This window comes from Cydia pomonella, chromosome 3 (assembly GCF_033807575.1).
Source record: "Cydia pomonella isolate Wapato2018A chromosome 3, ilCydPomo1, whole genome shotgun sequence".
In the NCBI taxonomy this organism is placed as follows: Eukaryota; Metazoa; Arthropoda; class Insecta; order Lepidoptera; family Tortricidae; genus Cydia; species Cydia pomonella.
The window spans coordinates 3,112,668-3,138,647 of record NC_084705.1 but is presented as its reverse complement, the minus strand read 5'-3'; the positions used below and the strand labels follow the sequence as shown (position 1 = coordinate 3,138,647).

General features: G+C 37.7%; 1 protein-coding gene across 3 annotated transcripts in view; it reads left to right on the top strand.

Moving 5' to 3' along the window:
- LOC133515797 (diacylglycerol kinase theta) overlaps window positions 1-25,980 on the top strand; it is a 67,404-nt gene that overhangs the window by 29,551 nt on the left and 11,873 nt on the right. For 2 of the 3 annotated variants that reach the window (XM_061848384.1, XM_061848385.1), the window contains exons 2-6: window positions 14,809-14,888; window positions 17,777-17,879; window positions 23,107-23,318; window positions 23,638-23,806; window positions 24,299-24,403. In XM_061848384.1, the coding sequence (XP_061704368.1) occupies window positions 14,809-14,888; window positions 17,777-17,879; window positions 23,107-23,318; window positions 23,638-23,806; window positions 24,299-24,403 (669 nt within the window). The remainder of the gene's footprint in view (window positions 1-14,808; window positions 14,889-17,776; window positions 17,880-23,106; window positions 23,319-23,637; window positions 23,807-24,298; window positions 24,404-25,980) is intronic. The other variant, XM_061848386.1, reaches the window with a different exon arrangement.

Below are 25,980 nucleotides of genomic sequence, written 5' to 3'. Positions count from 1 at the left end.
CATACCAGATAAACATCACTTTTCACTCTTTAGAATTATCGAAACTTATAGGGCAAAAATCCGGTCCCACTATTGGTCTATCGGGAAAACCTCCTCATTCCACAGACGGAGCGTCCGCGGGAGGAAATACCTCTTAGACCGCACAGTGCGCGACCATCTAGGCTCGAGGGTGTGAGAATGAACACTCTGCCGACGGCGAGCGGTGCGGTGATAGAAAGTGGCCGTTTGCATCATGTCAAACAACTCTTCAGAAATGAACATTCATAAATTTCGTAATCAAGTGAGGGAAGCCCCGGCGTTGCCAAGCGCTTTCAATGGACACTTGGCACGTTCGCTCAATGAATACGCAGCGCATTTAAAACTCACTTAGGAAACGATAGTTTAAATAAACTCGAGTATACAGAGTGTCAAAGATGAACGTTCATAATCAAGTGAGGAAACTCCCGGCGTTGCCAAGCGCGCTGCCTCTTGGCACGGTTCTCGCTCAATGAGTAAGCGGTGCATTTAAAACTCATTTTCTTTTATTATATAAAAAGCAGAATGAGCAGACGAATCATCGTGGTAAGCAATTATTGTCGCTCACAGACACCTGAGAGCCTAGCCAAGTTGTAATTAGTTTTACGACAGCGAAACTTTATCTGTATCTCTATCACTCTTCTATATTAGTGCGATAGAGAGACAGCTAGCGTTTCGCTGTCGTAGCGCAAACGATTATCATCTTGGCTAGGAGTTGCAAGTACGTTGCCGGCTTTTAATATGGGAGAACCCTCTTTTTTTAAGGTTAAATATCGTATCGGTCCGGTCCGTATTTTTTTTTAGTATGTTACCTCAGAACACCGTCATGTGTTCTTTTTTTTGTTATAATATGAAAACCACATAGTTTTTTTTTATACTACGTCGGTGGCAAACAAGCATACGGCCTGCCTGATGGTAAGCAGTATCCGTAGCCTATGTACGCCTGTAACTCCAGAGGAGTTACATGCGCGTTGCCGACCCTAACCTCCTCCCACCCTTGTTGAGCTCTGGCAACCTTACTCACCGGCAGGAACACAACACTATGAGTAGGGTCTAGTGTTATTTGGCTGCGATTTTCTGTAAGGTGGAGGTACTTCCCCAGTTGGGCTCTGCTCTAGATCTGGAATGACATCCGCTATTCTGTGCCCTACCACACAGAGCGAGATGACATTCACAATGCCCATACCTCTCTTGTGGACGTAGTTTAAGGACATACCCGGGTCTAAATTTGTCCAGTTCTATTTCAACTCAAATACAGTTCTGATGATGAGCTTAGCACCGATTTCAAACGTATCAGTTGCTAGTGCATCCAAAAGGGATAATAATGTACTTTATTTTATCCAAATTTATTCAAAACTTAAAAATCGACTTCCACATAATGATTCACGTGATTCGCACTGCGTCATGTCTTTCGTATCGTTTCGTATCAAAAACAAATCAAGATTGTAAAGTTCGAATAGTCCTTCTGTATATTTACGATGCGAGTGTTTGTGCGCCCGCGCAGGTGTCCCGTAGTTCCGGCTCCATGGCGTTTGTTTATAGCCAGATGGGCATAGACAATGTTGGATTACGGCTATTTTTACAACTTCAAAAAGAGGGCTTAATTCGACTGTTTATTGGGCATGTGTACTAAGTAGGTGTTTAAGTGTGTAGGTGTGTGTGTCGTAGTTTAAGTAGGTATAGGTACCTACTCGTACTGTATAGAGAAATTATATCGGGTCAATTTGTAAGAACGTTCCTAAACATTCGTAGAGAATTTCAGAGAATTATCCATTTGGAAATCTATTACAGGGATGAGATATTTTTGGCTTTTTGTTTCATCCGTTACTTTTGACGCGGACTGTATAGGTAGTAGGTGCATTAAGGCTATGCATGAATATGCAAATAATATAATAAATCATAAATATTGAGGTTTAAATATCAATACGCCTAGCACTACGAAATTGCATTTCCTTCTCTGAATGTAGGTACGCAAATATCGTTGATCAGCAAGCTTATGAAAACAAGTAAAACAAAACATTAGTTGAAAATAAAAAATGCAATAATTAGGGGAAAAAGAATTATAGTATCGTGGACTTACGTATGAATGGCATCCTAAGTCGTAAACATCAATTCAGTATTTAACGATACAGGTACAGTCAAGTGTAAAAATATGGGTGTACACATCTTACTCAAAAATATGTCCCATAGCATCTTATTCCAGTGTAATAAGAGCGTAGTACCATATTTATGAGACGATTCTCTCGATACATATTTTTGCAGCTGACTGTACCAACACCAATTTAGGTCATTTAAGATATACTTATATCTACATCCACACTGAAAAAAATGATCTATCGAGCACACATTAAAGTTATTTTCATTAAGATTAACTGCTTTATACAATATCAACAAATGATTGAAAAACAGTAAAATACAAAACAGTTAACTGTTTGAACATTTCTAAGTATTAAAAAACCGATAAAATAAACGAACAGTCACTACATTTTAGCTACCGTACGCTGCAACTTTGCCTGGATTTTGACGTTTTTTTCTTATATCTGTGAATCTATTTTTCATTATGAGTTTCATGAGTATTAGTCGGAAAACATACCCTATGCCTTACCAGATAACACTCAAATCTCATTACCTAATCATACTGTATTTCCGATTTACAAGCAATCAAAGTGGCAGGCAAAGTTGTAGGCCTAAGACGTAACTTTGCCTAGACGGATATCTCCATAAATAATGTGTTGCTATTTGCAATAATATTTACTCTTGTGCATGAGACATTATGCTTGTCCCTGACAGTCAAATTATGGCCATAAGCTTAATACTTTTTTTTTCACATGCAATAGGTAAAGTTGTAGCAGGTTCCACAAACTTTCTATACAAAAATATCGTTAACTGTAGGGTTGTGCCAAAAAAATATTATTATTAAAAAAATCTATTTATATTGTTAGTTACAAAATAATCAACAAACAAATGTAATATATTGTTGTTTGATTTCTTTTTCTTTTAGTATTTAATAATTTGAACTTATTTTTTTTTTTTATTACAAGTACATTGCAGATACACTATTTTGCTAATTTTCAGTGCATTATTATAGTGTAAAGTTCTATTTCATTGTAAAGTTCTAATCACCCATCACCTTTGAACTCCAATTGTAATCGACCTGACACCTGACAACCCAGATTTCGATAAGAAAGATAACTGCAAAACAAATCAAATGAGCCTAAACACAGTGGGTTTATTATGTGTAGTTTAGAAGTTGCTATTTTCGGTCTCCATCATCAGACCATCTCGATGGTACCATAAACATTGCATTGTCACCCAAGTTACATAAGTATATCAAACACCTCAATTGGTCGCTAATAAGTGGTTGAAATTTGATTCTAAGCATACAACATAATTATAATACAATAAATATACAATTGCAAGTAACTACAATAAAAATATTATAACAGATTGCAATAAGTTTTTTTTTATAATTTTCATTTTAATACCCATAAGTTTTTTTTGTTAACGTTAGTTTATTATTGCATTGTCAGCAGATCTACATAGGTACCCACACAGAAAGTCGGTGAAAATCGACTTGCAAAATTTGACTTAAACAAACAAACATTGCAAGTTAATAAAAAGCTTGTTATAAATAAACTAATTTAAGCAGTTTAGGCAAGCTTATTTTTACTCTTTTCTGTACATTTATAAAATTCAGCTAGTGACAGCCCTAGACCCAGGCAAAATTGTGTCATTCAAGTTTCCAAAACACTGCCCAATATTGCCTAGTACGTTATTATGCTGAAATCATGTCCTTTTCTTGAAAATATTAAACTTACGGGAAATAGACAGTCTTTACTTACCCTGGGACGTTACCACTTCTCAAAAAACACCTTTTTCGTAGATAAAAATTCAAAAGTTGCGAGACACTAAAAAAATGTTGCCTCTCACGCCGACTTATGATACGTAACTGGCGGAGCAACAATGGAGTTACCATTGTAAAAATATGAAATATGTGTTGCCAGAATAATGAAAATTACTATCAAATGGTAAAAAACAAGGAAAAACTAAGCAAATTCGAGAGATCGTAATTGAAATGAAATAGGCAAAATTGAGCTTAAATGGCAAAGTTGCAGCATTTTACGGTACTCAGTGAAATTTACTGTCTTTTCGGAACAGTCAAATTAACTGTTTTGTTCAATAGGCTCACATGGAACCGTTTAAAGTTTAAAGCGTTGAACGTTAATGCAATTTCAATTGTTTCAGTGCAATATATAGTCATATGAACGAGTCTGCTAAAAGCCGCCCCCATACAATAGAAGTTACTTTCTCGTTTAAAACGACAAATTACATGAAACGTGGTATGAACATTAACTTAACACATATATCTATGCCTGGTACTGATAGAACGAGTATACGTTTTGTATTGTACTTCTACTCGCTCTAATTTCTTTCGTATTACTTACAATGATAGATGACCGGTCATGGCTTAGTGGGTAGTGACCCTGCCTATGAAGCAGATGGTCTTGGTTTTGAATCCCGGTAAGGCCATTTATTTGTGTGATGAACACAGATATTCATGGGTGTTTTCTATGTATGAAAGTATGTATATATCGTCGCCTAGTACCCATAGTTCAACCTTTGCTTAGTTTGGGCTAAGCTGATATGTGTAAGATGTCCCTTAGTATTTATTTATTTCTATTACATATGTTATTTTAATATTCATGTCAAATTTCACATTACTTCAGAAGTTACGCTCGTAACTTAAATTGTATGACGGCGGCTAGATTGTTATGACTCTTAAACCATCAAACGTGGCGATAGTAATCCTGACACTTCATCTGTAACAATTAAAGACAACAAAAGATCGCACGAAAAATCCTGATTATTTTTCAGCGTGCGGCCTTCGGAGACGTGCGGGGGACGGGGAGGTCGGCATTGACGTCACGCGCTCCCGCCAATAGCGCTCCCTTGCTACCATTCCCGACGCTCACACCCATAACGACACATCTACATACACAGCTTACCTAATATCAACCTTATCTAACTCTGTTAGAGTCGCTTTTTGAATTGCAGTGTTTTGGTTAATATGTCGTGGAGGTTTGGATGCCGGCTTGCCCGTTTGGGCTTTGGTTTACGCTGTTAGTACTTATAAATTAGCTACAGATAACGAAATAAAATACTACGTATGTTTAATTAAATTGGGGGCTATAATGAGGGCAGTGATATTGGGTTAGGTTAGGTTAGAAGCTATACTTCGTTTAACATCAGAAAAAGAGTACCAATGTCGATGTGTGTTTTGAAAAACGCTTTAAAATAATAGTAACTATTACTTAAGCGCCAATTACATCCACACTTCCCGATTTCAGGCCTGATAATCGTTTTCGTTTCACGGAATATCAGCACATCGTTAGCAATATTTAAAATGTAAAAAATACTTTGTCTCTAATGCCCAAAAATGTGCAATGTTTGATATTTTTGCATATGCATAATTTTTTTACATTTAAATATTGTAAACGATGTGCTGATATTTGGTGAAACGGAAGAATATTCTTTCTCGGGCTCGAAATCGGGTCTGATATCAGGCCTGATAAATTGTGGATGTAATTGGCACTTTATGAAACCAAAACGATATAAATTATGCTATATAATTGTTACATATTTCTGTGCTTCAATAAAAAGGCACGTCATTATCGCTTACCTTCTTCCTAATATTAAAAAACGTAGTACCTATAAGCATGCGAAGCATGCAAATTAACCAAACATGACTTTATTCTTAAGAGATTAAAAGCTGTGTGCAGATAATTTTAGACGCCTTATCCACTTCGCAATTTCTGCTTCTGATTGGCAGTGGCAGTTAAGATTTATTCTTTGAAAGTGCGTATACTTTTTTTAATTTGATACAATTTAAGTAAAAATAACTAATACAGGAAAACAAACAATTAAAATCCGAGTTCCAATCCGTGAATGTCAAACGATAGCAGTCTAATTAAAGATTTATTTATAGTCCGTACAACATAATTATAACGTTAGTGTTGGAGTTTATTTTTATAAATAATTAACTGTAAAACTAATTTTAAATCAAGATTTGTCCGGTAAGGGCATTTATTTGTGTGGTGAGCACAGATATTCGTAACTGAGTCATGGATGTTTATGTATTTAAATATTTGTATATTATATTTATCGTTGTCTGAGTACCCACAACACAAGCCTTCTTGGCTTACCGTGGGACTTACTCAATTTGTGTAAGAATGTCGCCATAATATTTATTTATATTATTTGTTCTGAAATACAAAATATTATGAGTAAATATACAATCATTATGCTCCACTTACACAGTGGACTAAAAGAATGAAATAGATATAGGTAGGTCTTTTGGCGTAGTTTAGTGCAGCTTTTGAACGCGCTTAATGTATTTAGTCCAGTCAATTCAAAATTTTAACACTATAAGGACACATAAGGCGAATATCGAGTTTGTTCAGGGTGGAAAATTGTGTCGAACTATTTTGTGAAGTAGGTATAGTCGCCTTCACAAATATCGGGGCGGCCGAGGTGGTCAAAAATATCTTGACACGCACTCTAATGCTTTGAGAATAAAGGCGTGTTCAGATATTTATGGGCGCATTAGCCGCTCCGTATATCTGATGGTGACACACGTTTACTCCACATATTTTATAGAATAGACCGCTACAATTGTAGTCAATGTAATGGTATAATAATATAAGACTTTTACCACAGTTCAGTTTCAGTTTTTTTTTAAGGTAGTTTGCCACCGACGTAGTATAAAAAAAACTGTTACATTGCATTATCCGACAAGTATAGACTACGTCACCTATGCGCAGGGACGTTATAATTTACCTATAATGTTCAGCGTAATAGAGAAATTTATCCGAATTTTTGAGCTCATAGGCAACTTGTAATATTCTAGTCACAATAATGGTGGCATAACAAAAAGTTTAGTAAAACACTGATATTGTAACATTAACCCTTTTCCAGGCATAGTACGATTTATTGACCACATATAGGCGCCAATAAAATTTCAACTTAAGCATCTCGATTTAAGGTTCAGATTAGATTTTACTTTCGGGAAATGTGATTGTGAGTTGTCTTCAAATGAATCATCAAAGCTGGATTTATTGGAATATATTTGAATTTTTTGGGAAAACCTGTTGAAGCTCGCGTGCTTGGCATGGCATACTCCATCACTTATGCACGGTGTGTACGCACTAAAGGCCATAGGTTCGTAAGGTGGGGTAGGTTTTGACGACCGGTCTGGCCTAGTGACCCTGCCTATGAAGCCGATGGTCCCGGGTTCAAATCCTGGTAAGGGCATTTATTCGTGTGATGAGCATGGATATTTGTTCCTGAATCATGGGTGTTTCCTATATATTTAAGTATTTATAAATATTTATACATTATATATGTATATCGTTGTCTAAGTACCCTCAACACAAGCCTCATTGAGCTTACTGTGGGACTTAGTCAATTTATGTAACCATGTCCTATAATATGTACCTATTTATTTTTTATTATAACTATTATATAATATGTGCCATAGGGCACCATCACATGCAATCTGCGTAAGCGTGCGTGCTTATAAGTTTCTCCTCTTCGAACCTTTTATAAGTCTTATCGTTACAATTTAAGTAGTGTGATACAAAGACTTGTAAAACACTGACATTGCAACATTAATAAGCACCTGTTGAAGCTCGCGTGCCCACGGTACCGACCATACTCCATCACTTCACTATACACGGTATGTACGCACTAAAGGCCATATGGCTCCATCACATGCAATCTGCGTAGGTAGTAGAGATGCAACGAATATTCGGCCACTATTCGGTATTCGGCCTATTCGGCCACAATTTTACTTTTCGGCCGAATATCGAATACTGGCATAGTGTTCGGCCGAATACCGAGTACGTTACACGTAGATAACGGTAAACGAGGGGTAATAAAAGTAACAAACTACAAGTAATCAATTATTAAGTTGAGTAGGTATAATCTTTCAGACTACCTTTATATTCATAGATAATACAAAAACAACAGAAAAATAATACAAAATAAATTTTACAATACGCACGACGAAATGTCCGTGTCCGCGATTCAATACGCACTGCATGCAGAATAAGCGCAATTTCTATCAAAGACTGCCTACAGCGAGAAACAAGTGCAACTTGCACAGCACGTACGTGCGCGTTCGAATTTACTTCATTTTTGGTAAAACTTCTAATCAAATATTCGGCCGATAATTCCGCCGGATATTCGGTATTCGGCCAAGCCACTATTCGTTGCATCTCTAGAAGGTAGTACTTATAAGTTTCTTTTCTTCGAACCTTGTATAAGTCTAATCGTTACAATTCAAGTAGTATGTTATAAAGACTTGTAAAACACTGACATTGCAACATTAAGCACCTGTTGAAGCTCGCGTGCCCACGAGTGCCCGACACCGACAGTACCGACCATACCCCATTACTTATGCACGGTGTGTACGCACTAAGGGCACAGGGCACCATCACGCGAGGGTAAACTGGAGCGGTATTCGACTTTGCTTATTAATTATTCGTGATACCGGTCATCATCTTTGCCTAAGCTAAATAGCTTATTCGCGTACTAACAACTTGCCTGTGCGATGTACACAAAGCTATAGTCGCTATGTCACGACGTTTGATTAACTTAAGTTGAATTTAAAAAACTTAGGTACTCGTAACTCTTACCCAATCTCATATTACCATTATAAATTTTAAGATGGCGGTCCGGGTTCTAGTTAGGGTATTGCCCTCGCTATTCCAGAGCCACTGTTTACGTTGGCATATTATCAGCTTCACTTTTGTAAATGAAAACAATGACCAAACTCTATAATCAATAACTGCCGATAAGAATATGAAAATTGCGTAGAGTTTCATAGTAAAATGAAGTATTTACATGTTCTGCCCTATGTAACGTTTTAAAGAAGGTTCGCTTAGTAAAAAAAAAAAATTATAATAGTTTATGACGGGGTGCGCAACGGCGGTAACGCAATTTTTAGCTCGCACATGGAAATGTGACTAATACGATACAAGACATGTTATTTCGCACAAATAAGACAGTTTTGGTATTTACTTCATTCATTGATTGATATCTAGAAATATACCTACCTATGTATCTGATAAGTTTATTCAGATCAGATCAAGTATTATCTTTTCAGTCCAGTAATAATAAAGCTTATTTAATGTAAAGTTTTGGCAAAAACCTTGTTCCAGTTGTCTATCACGTCAGTCGGTCATCTTTTGGGTTTTTGTGCGCAGCTCCGGCCGCAAAACGGAATTCTATTTAATCACATTCCGCATTGATCATTTCCGCTGATTTAATTATCTATTTACGCTAATATTTGTTTTATTTGTAAATGAATGGCGGACGCCGCGCGGGCTACTGCGTCTATTCGCGGCCCCGCCTCGAGGTTATTTAAACACGCAGTGACGTATGCCACGTCAGTACTACCAACCTACCAGTATAGCTTCTCCTTGATCCGTGCCCTTCGATAAAGAACCTCGTCTTTATTGACAAGCGTGCGTAAAAATAACCCATAGACAAGATATTAGTTTTATGTGCGCGGAATCAAAAGCGCGGGAAATTTTATTGTGTTCTATGCCGATTATTAGGTGTGATGATTTGTTTTTAAGGAGCTGGATTGGTGATTCAGAAATAGCTGCTTTAACTGGAGATATTATTAACTCTATATGTATGTACCATGTACCTACTGGTTTTACATTTGCTGATATGGTTTGCGTTTGACTCCGAAAAAGTTTCATTTGTAGATACCTCGTCGTAGTCACGTCTGAAAATATCGATACGAAAAATGTGCCAAAAATATGTATACACTACCTTAATATATGGGCAATAAGATCGTGTATACATATTTTTGGCACTTTATTCGTATCGATATTTTCAGACGTGATCGTACCAAATATGCATCACACTAGGTATGTTGGGTTGGGACCAAACACTTCATCAAGACATTCAAGACCGCGGAGAGCCGTTTGGTTAAGGGCAGGGCACAACTGGTCGTTGTGGATATCCTTTGATTAGTAATAGACATCTTGCGACTGATATGATGACGCTATTTTTTTATGAGATAGGAGTCAAACGAGCAGCCGGATCACCTAATGGTAAGCGAATACCGGCACCCATGGACTCCCGCAACACCGCAAGGGTTGTAAATGCGTTGCCGGCATTTAAGATGGGAGTACGCTCTTTTCTTGAAGGTTTTAAGCTCGTATCGGTCTGGAAATACCACAAGCGACAGTTCATTCCACAGTTTAGCTGTGCAAGGCAGGATGTTTCTGGATGGTGTATGTACGTGTCTAATAGATCTATAGTGGTCACATCTCGAAGACTTGAGTCCTTTGAGGGCTGTGAGTCCTCGGCTTAATGATCTAGGCTCAGTTTTACACACTAATAATTGAGTCGAAAATTGAGTTAATTTCAAGTTGTTAGAGACCTCGACTCTTTTATTATCAGAGACTTGATCCTTACAGAAAACTTTTAATTTTATTACAAAAAATTTCAAATGCATCGTCTTCTCATATAATTCATTAAGGTGCACAAAAAATCATACAATAACGCCTATTCACTTTAGAGTTAATTGAGAGAATTCCTACCTACACTAACAACTAAAAGACTTGGAAGTTTTTAAGCGCATTCTCGTAAAAACGAGTGTAGTTCTTTTAGATTAGAGTCCTACCAACACTACATTTATAACACTCGACTTTTTTTTTTTCTTTGCAGGCCATGCAAAATAGTGACCGATTTTCTGTCACAAATCATTGCGTGAGGTCAAATATCCGACATTCGGAATCAACGTGATTTTTTTTAATGGTTTATTTTTCACTTACCTACACAAATGACTTATTCTTAATTTACTTTATTGAATTACATCCCAAAAGTTCAATAAAAGTTAATAAGTTAATTAATCTGGTGCCAAGCAAAACTCACTGATTACTAAAAAAATATGAAACAAAATTCAACCTTATCTTAGTAGTAAAATGGTATATTATGGCTATGAACTTGTGGTGGTAATAAGTGAGTTTTGCTTGTCACTTGACGATAATTTCTTTGTTAACCGACTTCAAGAAATTAGGTATCTCAATTCGTCGGATGCTTTTATTAATTTGAACCACCGCTTGCCCTATAAAAACCACCTATGTCTAGAACCGTCGAGTTTAAATAATGTTTTTTTTTTCTACTTAACGCATTTATATTATTTGCCATACAGAAAATTAGCTTTAACTAGGGACAACGCGTGATCACTAAAAACGGGTTTTTAAGCTCTAATCATCGCAACCCATTATAAAAATTACCACATCATCATCTCTTTGTCTGTTGAACTTATTTGTTATTTGTTATTGACTTGTAAAAGAGCCCTTGAGGCCTACTTGCAGAATAAATTTTTGAATTTTGAATTATGAACCATCGCTTGCCCTAAAAAGAACCCTTTAGTCTATGTCTAGAGCCGTCAAGTTTAAGCAGCCGCAATCAGCGTGCATTCTGCAAGGTTCAAGTAGCCCGTTATATCGGGCGGAGCTGCGCGCGCAGCTATCGATCGGGGGAGATGTCTCTCAGCCGGGAACAACACGTTGTCTATGGACAGATGGAATGTTACTTTGATGTATTTTTATTTATTTTTTTAATGGCTTTTTGTACTTCGATCGATATACTATTAAATCGTTCCTTACAAGCGCCTTATTACACTAACCATTCTTTATCATTTTACCGCTTTCCGGGTGCACCCTAGAGAAGCCTGCGGGGTCCGGTTTTAGAAACCTGTAGTCTATGTTTTACGTAGGGGAGGTACCCAAAAAGTTTTTTTGTAGTATTTTATATTATATAACCATGCCAAAATGCAGTTTTCTGGCACTAACAGTCACGGAAATAATTGCCTCAACGGACAGACAAACAGACAGATGGAAATTCTAGTTGACCACAGAACCCTAAAAAGCCGATTATACCGATATTATAGAGGTTTATATCACTCAAACTTTAAGAACACATATTTATATACACTTTTCGACCGTAACATGACGGTAATAGGTTGGCGTCGTCATAGTGGCCACATTGTTAAGGACGAACGCCCACTCTGCGTGGGCAGTGGGCACGTGGCTAAATGTACGGCCTCCTTCGGCTGCTATCTTGGTACCATAGAGATTATCCAGTGTGACATACTTGTATATATGGAGTGTGGAATTAAGAGGAGTGGCATCTCTTATGGTAGAACTGTTGCAAAAGTGCCCAGCTGTCAGCTATAAATAATAGTTCCAAATCTCTCCAGAGTAGCTAAGAACCTAGGCGTTATTGACGGAGTGAATTGCGCTGTCTATGATTAGATTTTTTTGTTCAAGTACTCTAGGTATTGTAGCGCCACCTATTTAAAGTTTTTTGATGACACTTTTTGGTACATGGAGATTTCGTTCCTTGTCTCCACCTTCCATACTTGTATATTTACCCCTATCCAACGATATTATAACTTCAGGGGGCCTAGCCATAGGCCCCCTGATAGGTTATAGGTGTTCCAAAATTGAAGCACTTAATTATTAAAAAAATACAATTGCTCTTTAGTCGCGCCAAGGCAAGCTACCGAAAGAGAAACAAACAAGCTTATATGTTTAACAACGAGTACTTATAACAAACGGCTCGATTCGAAGAATGATATACGATAACGATAAGTTCTGGTTTAGATAAGTTCTCATTTAGAATATCGTTTGGATGTCGTATAATTGACGTTAGAAATATCGTAGATAGATCTTGTTGGGATCACAGCGGAATCGAAATAAACGTCAATTTTGACATGTCGTTTAGATATCAATCTTTCCAATATCTTAAACGTGTCTTAAACATTCTTCGAATCGGGCCGAAAAACAAACTCATTCGTAAGGAACTAAGGAAGTATTTTTGTGCTCCTTTTGTTTGAGTATATCTATGTAAAGCTATTTATATATTATTGCCCCCGTAACGCCGGCAGTAAGCCTAAACCAGCAGATTAGCCACGTCACGGTGGGTACATTGTATGAAAAACAAACGCCTAAGTATAAGTACCTTGCGTGGGCTGTGAGCACGTGGCTAAATGTATAATCAATAGGTTGGGTCTTGCGGCCGTGCGGAGTAGAAGAGGAAAAGTCGAAAAGCAGACCCTGCACTCCGAAGCACTAACAACAGGGATATCCGTTTAGATGATGGGGAGAATCTGTCCTTTTTCTTCCTGCTAGACATGCTAGGGTCGGCCTTCCTTGTCGTCAATTTCCATCTAGCACTGTCTTGCGTTATGTCTTTATTTAAAAGAAATTCTTTTAGGTCTTTTTGAACCATCGCGTCGTCCACCAGGTGGTAGGTGGTCTGCCCGAGTTGCGTTGAGTGGTTGGCAGTTTTAGGGCAAGTTTCACCATGCCATGGTAATATGGTCTTCTGAACGCCTTTGAACGTGACATCTTAAGCGTCTCTCCTTGACCTTTTTGACGGGGAGAATCTATCCTGTTTTCTTAAATAAATTATTAGCTAGTTAGTTTCCTAACCTTAACCCATGAACTGAATGAAATCATAAATATGTACACGTCATTAACAGCGATTGACCTAGGTACATTAACAGCGATTGATCTAGTTCTTATTATCATTCGCCCGTGCGTCTCTCTCGCGCCAATACATGTACGAAAAATACGAACGAAATTTACACGCTCATGGAAATGAAACGAAATCATTTTCATGTCAAATGTACATTCGAATTGGCCTCTTGGAACTTTAAATTTGAACCATGACATGCTTTCGGTTCAATTTCAATAGCACATAGAGATCGCTCCCGGACGTGCCTACATATTTTAGAATCATTTTTTACCACACCATACGATCAATGAGTCATTGATTCTAATTTTTCCACAAACACTACCGGATAGAATCGATCAAGTTCACGGAAATGCTAAATCTAATTTCAATCGTGTTACACGAGTATATTTGATATATATAAATTGTGACGTAATACTGAAACGGCCGAATATGACTCCGATTGGGAAAGTAGTAGGACGTACTCATTTTATTTTGTGAACCTGATAATATTGGTCTCAGTTTTACTCTAATGCATTTCTACATTGTGACATAACTTACTCACTCTATGTGTTTGCCGAACCAATTCCGAAATTGAGAAAATAAATAGCTATAAAAAGAAACTAAAATCTTTGCAAAGATAAGACCGCTTATAATGCGCAGGTGTGCTTTGGCCTCCTAGAAAGAGTTTTCAGTAACAAAAATAAAAACATATTCAACATTGCTCCCAAATCTGATTTCAATTTTCACGAATTTTAAACATTATCAATTATAAAACGGGACGGGACGGGACGGGACGAGACACTTAAAACAATTACACGCGATTAAGTCCCGTTTTATAATCAATATGTGCTCCCAACTGTCTTTTTTTTCCACATGTGGGTCAAATTAATATTTGCATTTTATCCACATGTATGGCAAAGTAATCATTTTGAATGAAAAATATTTAATAACGTTCATTTATATTTGATTTAGTATGATATTTTAGTCAGGATTCTCCTCGGGTTGGTGTGGTGAAATTTTTTGTGTTTCACTCGGTGGCAAAATTTGTTTAATCCGCGCAAGCTCGCAACGCACAAGATTCCACTTTTCGAATTATGGAATCTTTCGCTTGCTTGGGTATCAATATTAGCACGAGCGGTTAAACAACAACTTTGCCCCCTTGTAAAACAAATAACTATTGTTCTAGTATTCACTAGGTATTATTGCGTAATGTATGTATATTAACATTTTCCGTGTTTGTTTCAGTGTGCAACTTCATAGTGCACGAGCGTTGCGTGGGGCAAGTGGTGACGCCATGCTGCGGGGTAGCGCCGAGCCTCATCAAAGTAAGCATTTTAATTTTATTTACAATCCAGTCAATCCACATTTTTTTTAGAATTTTATAGCCCTATAGAACGTTTATTTTATTTGCCACTTTTTATATGACCTTTTTTGCCCTTTTGTGTTGTTTCTAGTCATCCTTATAGGAGAAAAAAATTGTCCCAAAATTTCCACATATTTTATAAAACTTTCGTTTTTATTACCACCATACAAAGTATATGAGGAAATGGTAACACAATAGGAAAAAAATTCCGAACAATTTTTTATCCCATTAGGATCGAAAGAGCTGAGAGCTGATTCTGAATAGGAAAAACACAACATTTATACAAAATACAAAATGTATGAAGTGGCATTTTTTTAAAGAAACGATGACGCATGCCTTAACTCGTATAATATTGTCATGTTTTTAAAGGTTACATTTCGTGTCACCCCCAGAGCCAAACCTCATAGAACTAAACTAGAAACATGTAAAAGTTGATAGTTGGAAACCCTATTCACTCTGTGCGTGACGTTGGTGTCGCCTTGGTGGCTATGGGGCATATTAACACCTGGATTCTCTCTTCGTAGGCGCTTCTCACTACAATGTCTTTTCCCGCGTTATCTGCTATGAACAAAACATAGCACGTAGCTCGCACTGGCAGTAAATGCGTTATCTTACAGTTGATACCTGACAAATACCTATATATGATGATAGTGACAAATAGGAAGAAAAGATTATTTTAATCAAATTCCTTCGTCACGCTTTCTTTAGTACATGACAGCCATTTTAAGTTAATAAGTTGGGATTTTTAAAATTCCTATGGACCTCTCGGAAAAATAATAAATTTAAATTGCTACGAAGTGCTACGCCGTAGACATCTCTTGATGCGAGCGTCGCGTTCTGCCAATAAACGTTACCTGTATCTTTTGTTTAATTTGTAATTTAAATAATTACCCACGCTATAGATAACTATAATTAAGTAATATGATGAGTTTATGGCAGACAAAAAGCGCTGAGGATCAGGCGCCATATTGTGAAAAAGAAAATCAACGTTTACTTATTTATGTCGAATGGGGTATCATTTTATAGGAATCGAATAGAATCAGTTAAAACCAAGAATATTACTTTGATAATTCGCGAAAAGATAACGTGCCAGTCAATCAGTGCTAACCCGTTATACTTACTTGCATATTTAGTAAAGTAATATTCTTTGTTTTAATTTTATAGGGATTTGAAAATCATCAATAATTACGCTGTTGATATTTTATTTATTTTTTAAATGTTCTTATTTTTGTAATAATGCCTCATTTTAAACCTAAACTTAGTAGGTATATTTAATGTTTATTTACTTAAAACGTCAATGTGCGAAAGACTGGCATATAACATTTTTGGCCGGGAAGAACTCATGTTTTGTATACGTGCATCGCTCAGACCGATCTACCGAGCCTCTGTAAGTGAATTATATGTACAAACGTAGACAGTCTTTAAACTGCCAAACTAAATGTTCTTCTTAATGTTCAGTTCAGTTTCAGTTTCCATAATTAACGATACGGTCGTTAGTAGTGAGAAGCTTTTCTTTACCCAATGTGGAAATGCGTCTAACTTTTATATTAGGAGGTAAACTTAGTTCGCCTATAAACCATATCAAATAAGCGTTTGGAGTTGTTACCAAATAATTATTAACTAACTTATTGACTTAACACATTTTCTACTTAAATAAAATATGCTCTGGTATTGTGTAGGTGAATATAGTATATTTGCCTTAATACAGCGGAGAAATACGGCCACCTTTCTGGGCACCTTACCCTTTGACGGCGATTACCGCTAAGAAAACCCCATTTACCTAATTCTAAGTCACAGCCCTTGCCATGTCCAGTACCAGTATTGGGATCCTCGGTGTCGACATCTCCAGTGACGTCCAATTCCGCATCCACCTGGAAGGGAAGGCTGCGCTGGCATCCAAAAAACTCGGTGTGCTCAATAAAGCGAGGCGATACTTTACTCCGGGGCAAAGACTGCTGCTATATAAATCGCAAGTCAGACCTCCATATGTAGTATTGCTGTCACCTTTGGGCAGGAGCACCTGCATACCAGCTTGGACCCTTCAACTCAGTCCAAAGGCGCGCTGGACGACTCGTTGACGATCCCAAACTCACAAGCGGTATTGAACCTATAAGTCTAAGGAGAGATTTTGTCTCCTTGTGAGTGTTCCACCGCTTGTACAATGGGCTGTGCTCTGAGGAATTGTTTGACATGATGTCAATAACCACTTTCTATCACCGCACCGCTCGCCGTTGGCAGGGTGTTCATCCTCACACCTTAGAACCTAAATGGTCGCGTACTGTGCGGTTCAAGAGGAATTTCTTGGCATGAGCTCCTTTCCGAGGTTTTTCGAGGGTCTATAGTATGGGGTTCTTCAAAAAAGGAGTGTACAGGTTTTTAAAGGTTCGGCAACGCGCATGTAACACCTCTGGAGTTGCAGGCTACCATAGGCTCCGGTGACTGCTTACCATCAGGCGGACCGTAAGCTTGTTTGCCACCGTTGTAGTTTAAAAAAAGGGCAATTTTTTACTTATAGGTTAAGGTGTTTAGGAAGTTGTATTATGTTCGTTTTTGTTTGTTTTTCCATTGTGTCTGAAATAAAATAAATACACTATAAATAATTTCTGATCAACTATCTCATTAACATAAGCGAATAAGGAGAGCTTAACATCTAATGGTTTTTTTTTTTTAATTTATTTATCCAAAAAAAAGTTGGTATAATATACATTTACATAATATTTCGCCAAACATAACGTTTATCGGCGAATGTTGCACTCACTTACAGTTTTTGTGTACCCGATCTTATCTTATGAACTATTTATGTATCTAAGTATTTATGATTAAGTATTATATGTATGTATGTTGTTCCAGAACCCAGTGGCCCACTGTTGGTCCGAGCCGGCCCACCACAAGCGGAAGTTCTGCACGGTGTGCCGGAAGCGGCTCGATGAACTGCCGGCTTTACATTGTATGAGTAAGTACAAGCTTGCATTGTATAAGCTTGCTGCATGTTCCTGATGTAACCAGAGTCAATTTGAGACCGCGAGCGCGCCCACAGCTGCCAGTGCCGGCGGCGCGCACGGTACCGCATAGACATTCGCCGCTCCCTGGCGCGCTCACTCTGCTCAATGCGCTCTTGACATCGGCATCCGCACTTGAATGTGACTTGTTTGCGTGGAGATGGGCGACTGTGTGCCGTGAATGTCTAAGGTTTTGCGAGTCGATGGACTGTCATCCATGGAGTGCCAGCTGCTGTCCAGTGCTTTTGTTTGATGTCACCTATGTTTTGTCCTTGTTTGGATATATCAAGTAAAATCTGCTACTCTGATGTACAGAATCACGAGTGACGACGTGAACATGGTGTTTAATGTGTGGCCAGGTTGCCAACCAACCACAATTGACTTACTTATGAAAGAACCCATACAATACAATTTAGCGAACGTTTAACGGTGACAGACGGTTTGGTCATTATTGCAAACGACCCTAAGTCCGGTTCCATACCCAAAGGGTCAAACGGGACCCTACTACTGAGACTTCGCTGTCCGTCCGTCCGTCTGTCACCAGGCTGTATCTCATGAATCGGGATAGCTAGACAGTTGAAAGGGTCTAGCAAGCTAAGCTAAGAAGATTGGCCCCCGCAAGGGATTTGGTTGTAATTTGAGGTGCAGTAGTGGCAGGTCCTAAGAACACTGTATGCGTAATATCAGCCTTCGATCTTCTTTTGTTTCAGACTTATCCACGAAAATGTCAAAAAATCAAGGTAATTTTTAAACTGTTATTGCAGCTAAACCAAGCAAGCGAGAGCAACCAAATAAATTCAGAATTAAGGAGCATAAAATGGGGTTCATAATGCATATTTTTACAGACATTCATTTCCTTGAACTTGGATGAAAAAAATAATGTAATTTTTTTCTGCTCCATTTTTTTGCCACTTTTCGCGGAGACACAACTATCAAAAAAATTACGTGATAAGCCACATTTGTTAACTACGTATCCATTTAAAAATATTTTGAAAAATCATGGTGCGTCATATTAAAAAAAAAACAATTACGAACATAAGTTTACTACATCATATTATATCAATAGAGTAGTACCTACTACCTAGTGGCAAATGAGTCTGTAGTATAACATCCTCTTTCGTTCATTATGAAATAATTAATAGTCATTGATCAATGACGTACATATGTCATACATTTACAACTACACATTTTCTAGCTATTTCTTAATTGTATTGTTCTGTTTGCTGTTCCGAGTTATTTGTTAATATGGAATGGTAATAAAAAATGTTTTTGTCAATGACTTAACATCCAATACTTTTATGTACCCACTTCGTTTCTTATTTGCATAAATTAAAAAAAAATTAAATAATACCTAAAGCAATCAATTTTTGCAGCGTTCTTTATCACTTTTTTAGTTCCATTTGTTTTGCGTAAACATATATTACAACATTTACACCTTCTTTCAGACATTATTAAAATTGCATAAGAAATAGCTAGAAAATGTGTCAATTAATTATTTCATAATGAACGAAAGAGGAAGTTATACCACAGACACATTTGCCACTAGGTAGTTGGTACTACTCTATTGATATAATATGATATAGTAAACATATCTTCGTAATTGTTTTTTTTTTGACATGACGCACCATGATTTTTCAAAATGTTTTTAAATGGACACGTAGTTAACAATTGTGGCTTATCAAGTAATTTTTTTTGATAGTTGTGTCTCCGCGAGAAGTGGCAAAAAAATGGAGCAGAAAAAAATAACATTATTTTTTTCACCAAGTTCAAGGAAATGAATGTCTGTAAAAATATGCATTATGAACCCCATTTTATGCTCCTTAATTCTGAATTTATTTGGTTGCTCTCGCTTGCTTGGTTTAGCTGCAATAACAGTTTCAAAATTACCTTGATTTTTTGACATTTTCGTGGATAAGTCTGAAACAAAAGAAGATCGAAGGCTGATATTACGCATACAGTGTTCTTAGGACCTGCCACTACTGCACCTCAAATTACAACAAAATCCCTTGCGGGGGCCAATCTTCTTAGCTTAGCTTGCTAAACCCTTTTTACAGATAATGTATTTCTGTTGCCGCTTTAACAACAAATACCTACTAAAAACAGAATAAAATAAATATTTGTATCCCATACAACAAACATAATTTTTTTGCCATTTTTATAAATAATAGTCCGGAACCCTTTGTGCGCGAGTCCGACTCGCACTTGCCCGGTTTTTTATTTTTTTAGGGAAAGGTAAGCATTTGACCACAATCTTACCTGATGGTAAGTGCCGATACAGTCTACGATGAAACATGCTTACCTAAAAATGTCTATTCACTTTCGGTTTAAAAAGATCCAAGTGAATTCCACTCCTCAGCCGTTCGCAAGATAAAGCTGGATGCGTAGCGTTTCGTGCGAATCAGTGGCAGAGTAACAACGTAAGGGTGAAACGCAAGTCTTATGAATTAAAGTTGCACTCATTTTAATACTCGTTCTTATTAATATATTTTGCGAGCCAATGTCTGAACTGTACAATAATTTCTTCAGACTACTGTCAACCCAATTGTGAACATTAGATATTTAATTAATTTCTTTTTTTATTTAGTTGTCATAGGAAGCCGAATGCAGAAAACGTCAGGGTTACATGTACCTAATTATTTTTAATTTTACAGTAGTTGCGCTAAAGTAAAATACGATTAGGATACAATTTATATTAATTAGGTGCGGCAAAAAGACGCTACTTAGTTATTGCCAAAAGTTGATATTTTGACGTGTGAGTTATTAATAAACATGCCACAAGCTTTAGGTAATTAAAGCTTAACTATTAATCATCTTTAATCTGTCATTTTGACGTATGTATTTGTAAGAAAAGTATAAAACATAAATGAACTAATTGAGGCTTGTAAATTTTATTTTATTATTCTTAAATCAATTGTCGAGTTTTTCGCTAAACCATAAACATATTGTACCTATTCGCATATATTACGAATTTATATTTTATTCAGTATTTACGTAGGTATAGTATACCCCTTATAGTTAGGGAGGCGAGGTAGCTAAATGGCGTAATTCAACGGCGCCGTCGAGACCTATCAAAATCGAAAGATAAAATAATTTCGAAAAGAAAAGCTCGTATGGTAAAAACCATTTTAGCGGTGGGTTTGGCGTGTACGGTTTTTCAAAAATGTTAAAAAAAACAGTTACTTGGGCATTCTCGAGCGCGTCAGATATTCATACTACGTATGCCCCAAGTGCCTCTGATAACAACGGTATACTAATCTGCCGGTTTTCGTGGTGGGGGTAGGAATATAAAGTAGTCAAAAATGCAAAAAAAAAAAATTTACTCGAGCGCGTCAGATTTTCGGAAGGGGTGTTAAGTAGGCCCCAAGGAAGCTCCCTTTAAAAAAACTGACGATTTCGGCGTGACGATAAGTTACGATGAATTTTTGAAAATGCTAAAAAAAAAGTTTTTTTGAAATACTCGAGCGCGTCAGATTTTCATAGGGGAGGTTTATCTCGGTATCCTGAAAGCATATTTTCTTAATCTGACAAAAATGTTGGTGGGTTCTCTTAATCTGACCGAAAAAGGTTTTTTGGTTTCTTTTTTTTTCCTTTAATAAATTTTGAGATATAATAAAAGTCACATAATTTAATCATCGTTATTTCATATCAATTTTTATTAACACCCTCAGTTTTCGAGATATACTCAAAAAGCGGCCAAGTGCGAGTCGGACTCGCGCATGAAGGGTTCCGTACCATTTATGACGTATTAAAAAAAAATCTACTTACTAGATCTCGTTCAACATTTTACCACTTTGGACACACATTTTACCACTTTGGAAGTGTCTCTCGCGCAAACTATTCAGTTTAGAAAAAAATGATATTAAAAACCTCAATAGGTTTTTTGATGACCTATCCGTAGATACCCCACACGTATGGGTTTGATGAAAAAAAAATATATTTTTATTTTATGACTTATTAAAAAAAAACTATTTACTAGATCTCGTTCAAACCAATTTTCGGTGGAAGTTTGCATGGTAATGTATATCATATATTTTTTTTAGATTTTTCATTCTGTTATTTTAGAAGTTACGAGGGGGGGGGGGGGCAAACATCTTTCCACTTTGGAAGTGTCTCTTGCGCAAACTATTCAGTTTAGAAAAAAATGATATTAGAAACCTCAATATCATTTTTAAAGACCTATCTATAGATACCCCACACGTATGGGTTTGATGAAAAAAGATTTTTTTAGTTTCAGTTCTAAGTATGGGGAACCCCCAAAATTTATTGTTTTTTTTCTATTTTTGTGTAAACATCTTAATGCGGTTCATAGAATACATCTACTTACCAAGTTTGAACAGTATAGCTCTTATAGTTTCGGAAAAAAGTGTCTGTGACATAATCGGACAGACAGTCGGACTTGACGAATCTATAAGGGTTCCGTTTTTTGCCATTTGGCTACGGAACCCTAAAAACCGGGAGTTTGAGTTTTTATGATGCTTCAAGTCAAAAAGTTTTAACTTTGGACAAAAATGTAAAGAGACCTTTTTTGTGTAAAATAAAATTACCTTTTCTGTTTATTTAAACTTTTTTTTTGTAAAATGTATCGTTCGCGACTTATATGCCGCAACGCGTTTTTCGGAAGACGAAATGGCTCCTCCACACTTCCGGTCATGCGGAAACCGGCAGATTTTGTATTTTTAGTAAGTTTTAGATTATATTCTTCAAAATAAAAAATAAAAAAATCACGCTCGAGCATGCCGGATTAACGTTTTTTTTTTACAAGTTCGCGACCCTATAACTCGGCGGCGTCAAGGACTTATCGTCAAATTAGTTAAATTTAGTCTTAAAACACTAAAATCAACCCCCAATATCTTAATCTGACGCGGTCGAGTATTTCAGACTGTCAATTTTTTTTTACTAATCTGATCGTCTATCCTAGGCGCGCGTCACTACATATACAGCTAAATACTTTACAAGGTTGTTCTATTAGGTCTAAGGTATCTCTCATATCTTAAACTGCCACGCTCGAGTAGTACCGAAAATTCCCCTATTCGCCTCCCTAACTATTATAAACCCCTTATATACCCCTATTGATTGTATTTGTGCTAATAGTACCAAGCGCTAATATCCAAATTTCCTGTTAATTTCCCTTTGTTTCCACGCTTTTTTATACACAAGCTAACATATGTAATCCTATTCCAGTATGCGAGTACTATGTCCACGGAGAATGTGTGGACTTCGCAGCCGCGGACTGCAAGGAGAACGCGACATACTGCGCGGGCTCCGAGCCGCGGCCCGCCCACCACTGGCGCGAGGGCAACCTGCCCGCTAACTCAAAGTGTACGGCTTGCCGGCGCGCCTGCTGTTCCGCGGAATGCCTGACTGGATACAGATGCGAGTGGTGCGGGAGTACGGTGAGTGGCAACCCATAGACGGCTCCAATTCCAAGTGTGCGGTTTGCCGGCGCGCCTACTGATCGGCGGACTCGGCAACTGTGGTGAACCGAATATTTTTTGCTAATGATAAATAAATAAAAACTTGAAAATCAAAACTGCCTAAGGCGGGAACACATCATTTTCAACTTGCTTCATAGAAAAATAATGTACCACTTTCAGAGCGTAGGAAATGCTAGAAGTATTTATGTACCCTTCCCGACAATTGTCCACCTCAATCACCTTTACACAGTGTTTCAGCTCATCACAAGTCTTCAAATACTCCTTCTGAACCCCACAGTGCCACGCGGGATGTCGGTCGCTGATACCGGAGGAATGCAACTTCGGGATGCTCCAGCCCATCTTCCTTCCTCCTTCGGCGGTTTCCATCCCCCGCACAGAAGTCCCAATGGAGGCCATCATCGGCGTCCACGTACGCCCGCCTCCGTCGCAACGGGACTTCGGCTGCCGTAAGTAGACTAGCTTGGTGGCCTAGTCCGCCCACCGCCGCTGCCAAACATGTGCCTCGCCATTCGCAGGCTTGGTAGCCGCTTGTAGAAAGTCAGCTATCGCGCGCGACCACGATCAGATGTTGGTGTTTCAATTAGCTATTCCCCAATAGCCCGGTCTTGTTACTCTGGTGGAAAAACGGACGCCGCGGCGCTTGGACTTTACACAGCTAGCAATTTATGAGATTTTAGAGGAACGCGTTCGTTTTTCTATCCATCTTTTAACATCCATCAAGACTCATAAGTGTTCTTTGATACTAACTAATCAAAGACATCTCACTGTTCCCTTGCCCAGTGTAATTTCCATCCCTCCAATTGAGCCTGGATGTGATCGTGGTTGTTTTTCATCAAACATTGGCTATTAGACAGTGAGTGGGGTAGGGTAGTTGCGAATACCGCGGCACATGTGGAGAGAGGTAAAAGTGGTGGAGTGTGAGCGGTGTCTTTGGGCAGCGCGGGACCGAGGCTGGAGACCGGCGCGGCTTGTGGTGCTGGCGCGGCGCCTGCTGCCGGCCGCCTGCAGCCCGCACGGAGGCGCTTCGCCGCCCTACTCGAGAGGTACGACGCATCATCATCGCTTGCACTGCCTCCTACATCGCTCTATCCAACTCTACAAGTCTTCCTCAGTCGAGTCTGAGCTTGTCTGCGTGGAGTGTAGAGGCGGATAGTCCTTTCTCGGAAAGGGTTCACCAAGCTCGCGAAAATCACGACTTTGCGCTTATTACGTAGATCATAGAAAGACCTTATCACTGATATTGGTGGTATAGCTCAAAACATAATTTTCAGCGGACATCGTTAATTTTGTAGCAATCTTTTGCAGCTTCATAGACAAAGGCACGGGTACAAACAATATCAAGGAAGATGGTCTGAGGTTTTAAAGAATAACTTAATCCATATGCCGCTCCCTTAAACCCACTCTGCTACAAAATTCCTACAAAAAATACGATGTGTATCCAATCTTAATATCTACATGAAAGCAACTGCGTCATTACAACTCAAAACCAACAAATGGATGTTATACCTCAACAGGGAATCAAGGCTTCCTTGTATTTTATGCCAGCCTATATTCGATAAGGTCTGAGAGAAGCAGATTTGTTCATTGCTTACCTCTAAACTAGGACGCAGTGTGGGCTACGGAGAGGACGTGACCATCAAAATACAACAAAAATAACAACAAAAAAACAGGCCATTTTGAAGCTCACGATTCCATCCCATTGGGTTCGCATGTTAGTTTTCGGGTATGAGCATTATAACAGTATTTATAGTAAATGATTAAACAATAACATAAATTACCATAATAAAGCAGTTTAAACTGGTTACAAAGAGGTACATGCAAGACCATCGATGTCCCAAAGCCATGTTTTGATAGATGGTCTCATTAAAATCTAGCTGTACTTTGAAACTAAGTAATAATGATTGGTTTTTAATTCTAATAGTAATAATTAATAATTTTAATAGTAATAATATTCAAAAAAATATCTTGATAAGTGAGAGCTACCTACTGAGTAAACCTGTTGTTTTGCTCATACCAGAAATGACCTATAGCTTTTGCTATGTGCTTCATTGATTTATCATTTACCTCCATCACTGTCCATTACTATACAACTTCAAACTCGAAAGATCTATAACAAGGCTGTTCCCAATGTCCCCTATATCTCTGCGCATGCCTAAACTTTGCCTTATTTTGAGGTTAGCTGAATGGCGATCGTTGTAACAAGAAAGCGACTAATATTATCATATTTTATAAGACAACGCGTTTATATTTAAAAATAATAATAACTGTAGTTTATTGACTTAAATTATATAGTTTTTTATTGAAATATTGGCAATAGCAGACCACTGTAACGTAATACGTGACGACACGACCGCGCATGCGTATGTCCTGTCAAAAGCCGCCCATTGTAAAACGAATCGAGAGAAGTCAATAAACACACCTTAAAATTAGGAAGTTGTCGACTAGATGATGCAATCGAATAATCAAGAATTGAGAAATTTGGAAGATTTTAACTCTTTTGATTAGAGTTTTGCGTTCCAATGTATTCGGTCGATATTTATGGATTGCTAAGCAAAAATAACCTGATACGTATCTATACAAAGGAGCTAAGTAATTTTTAACGAGTATATCAGAATAAGGC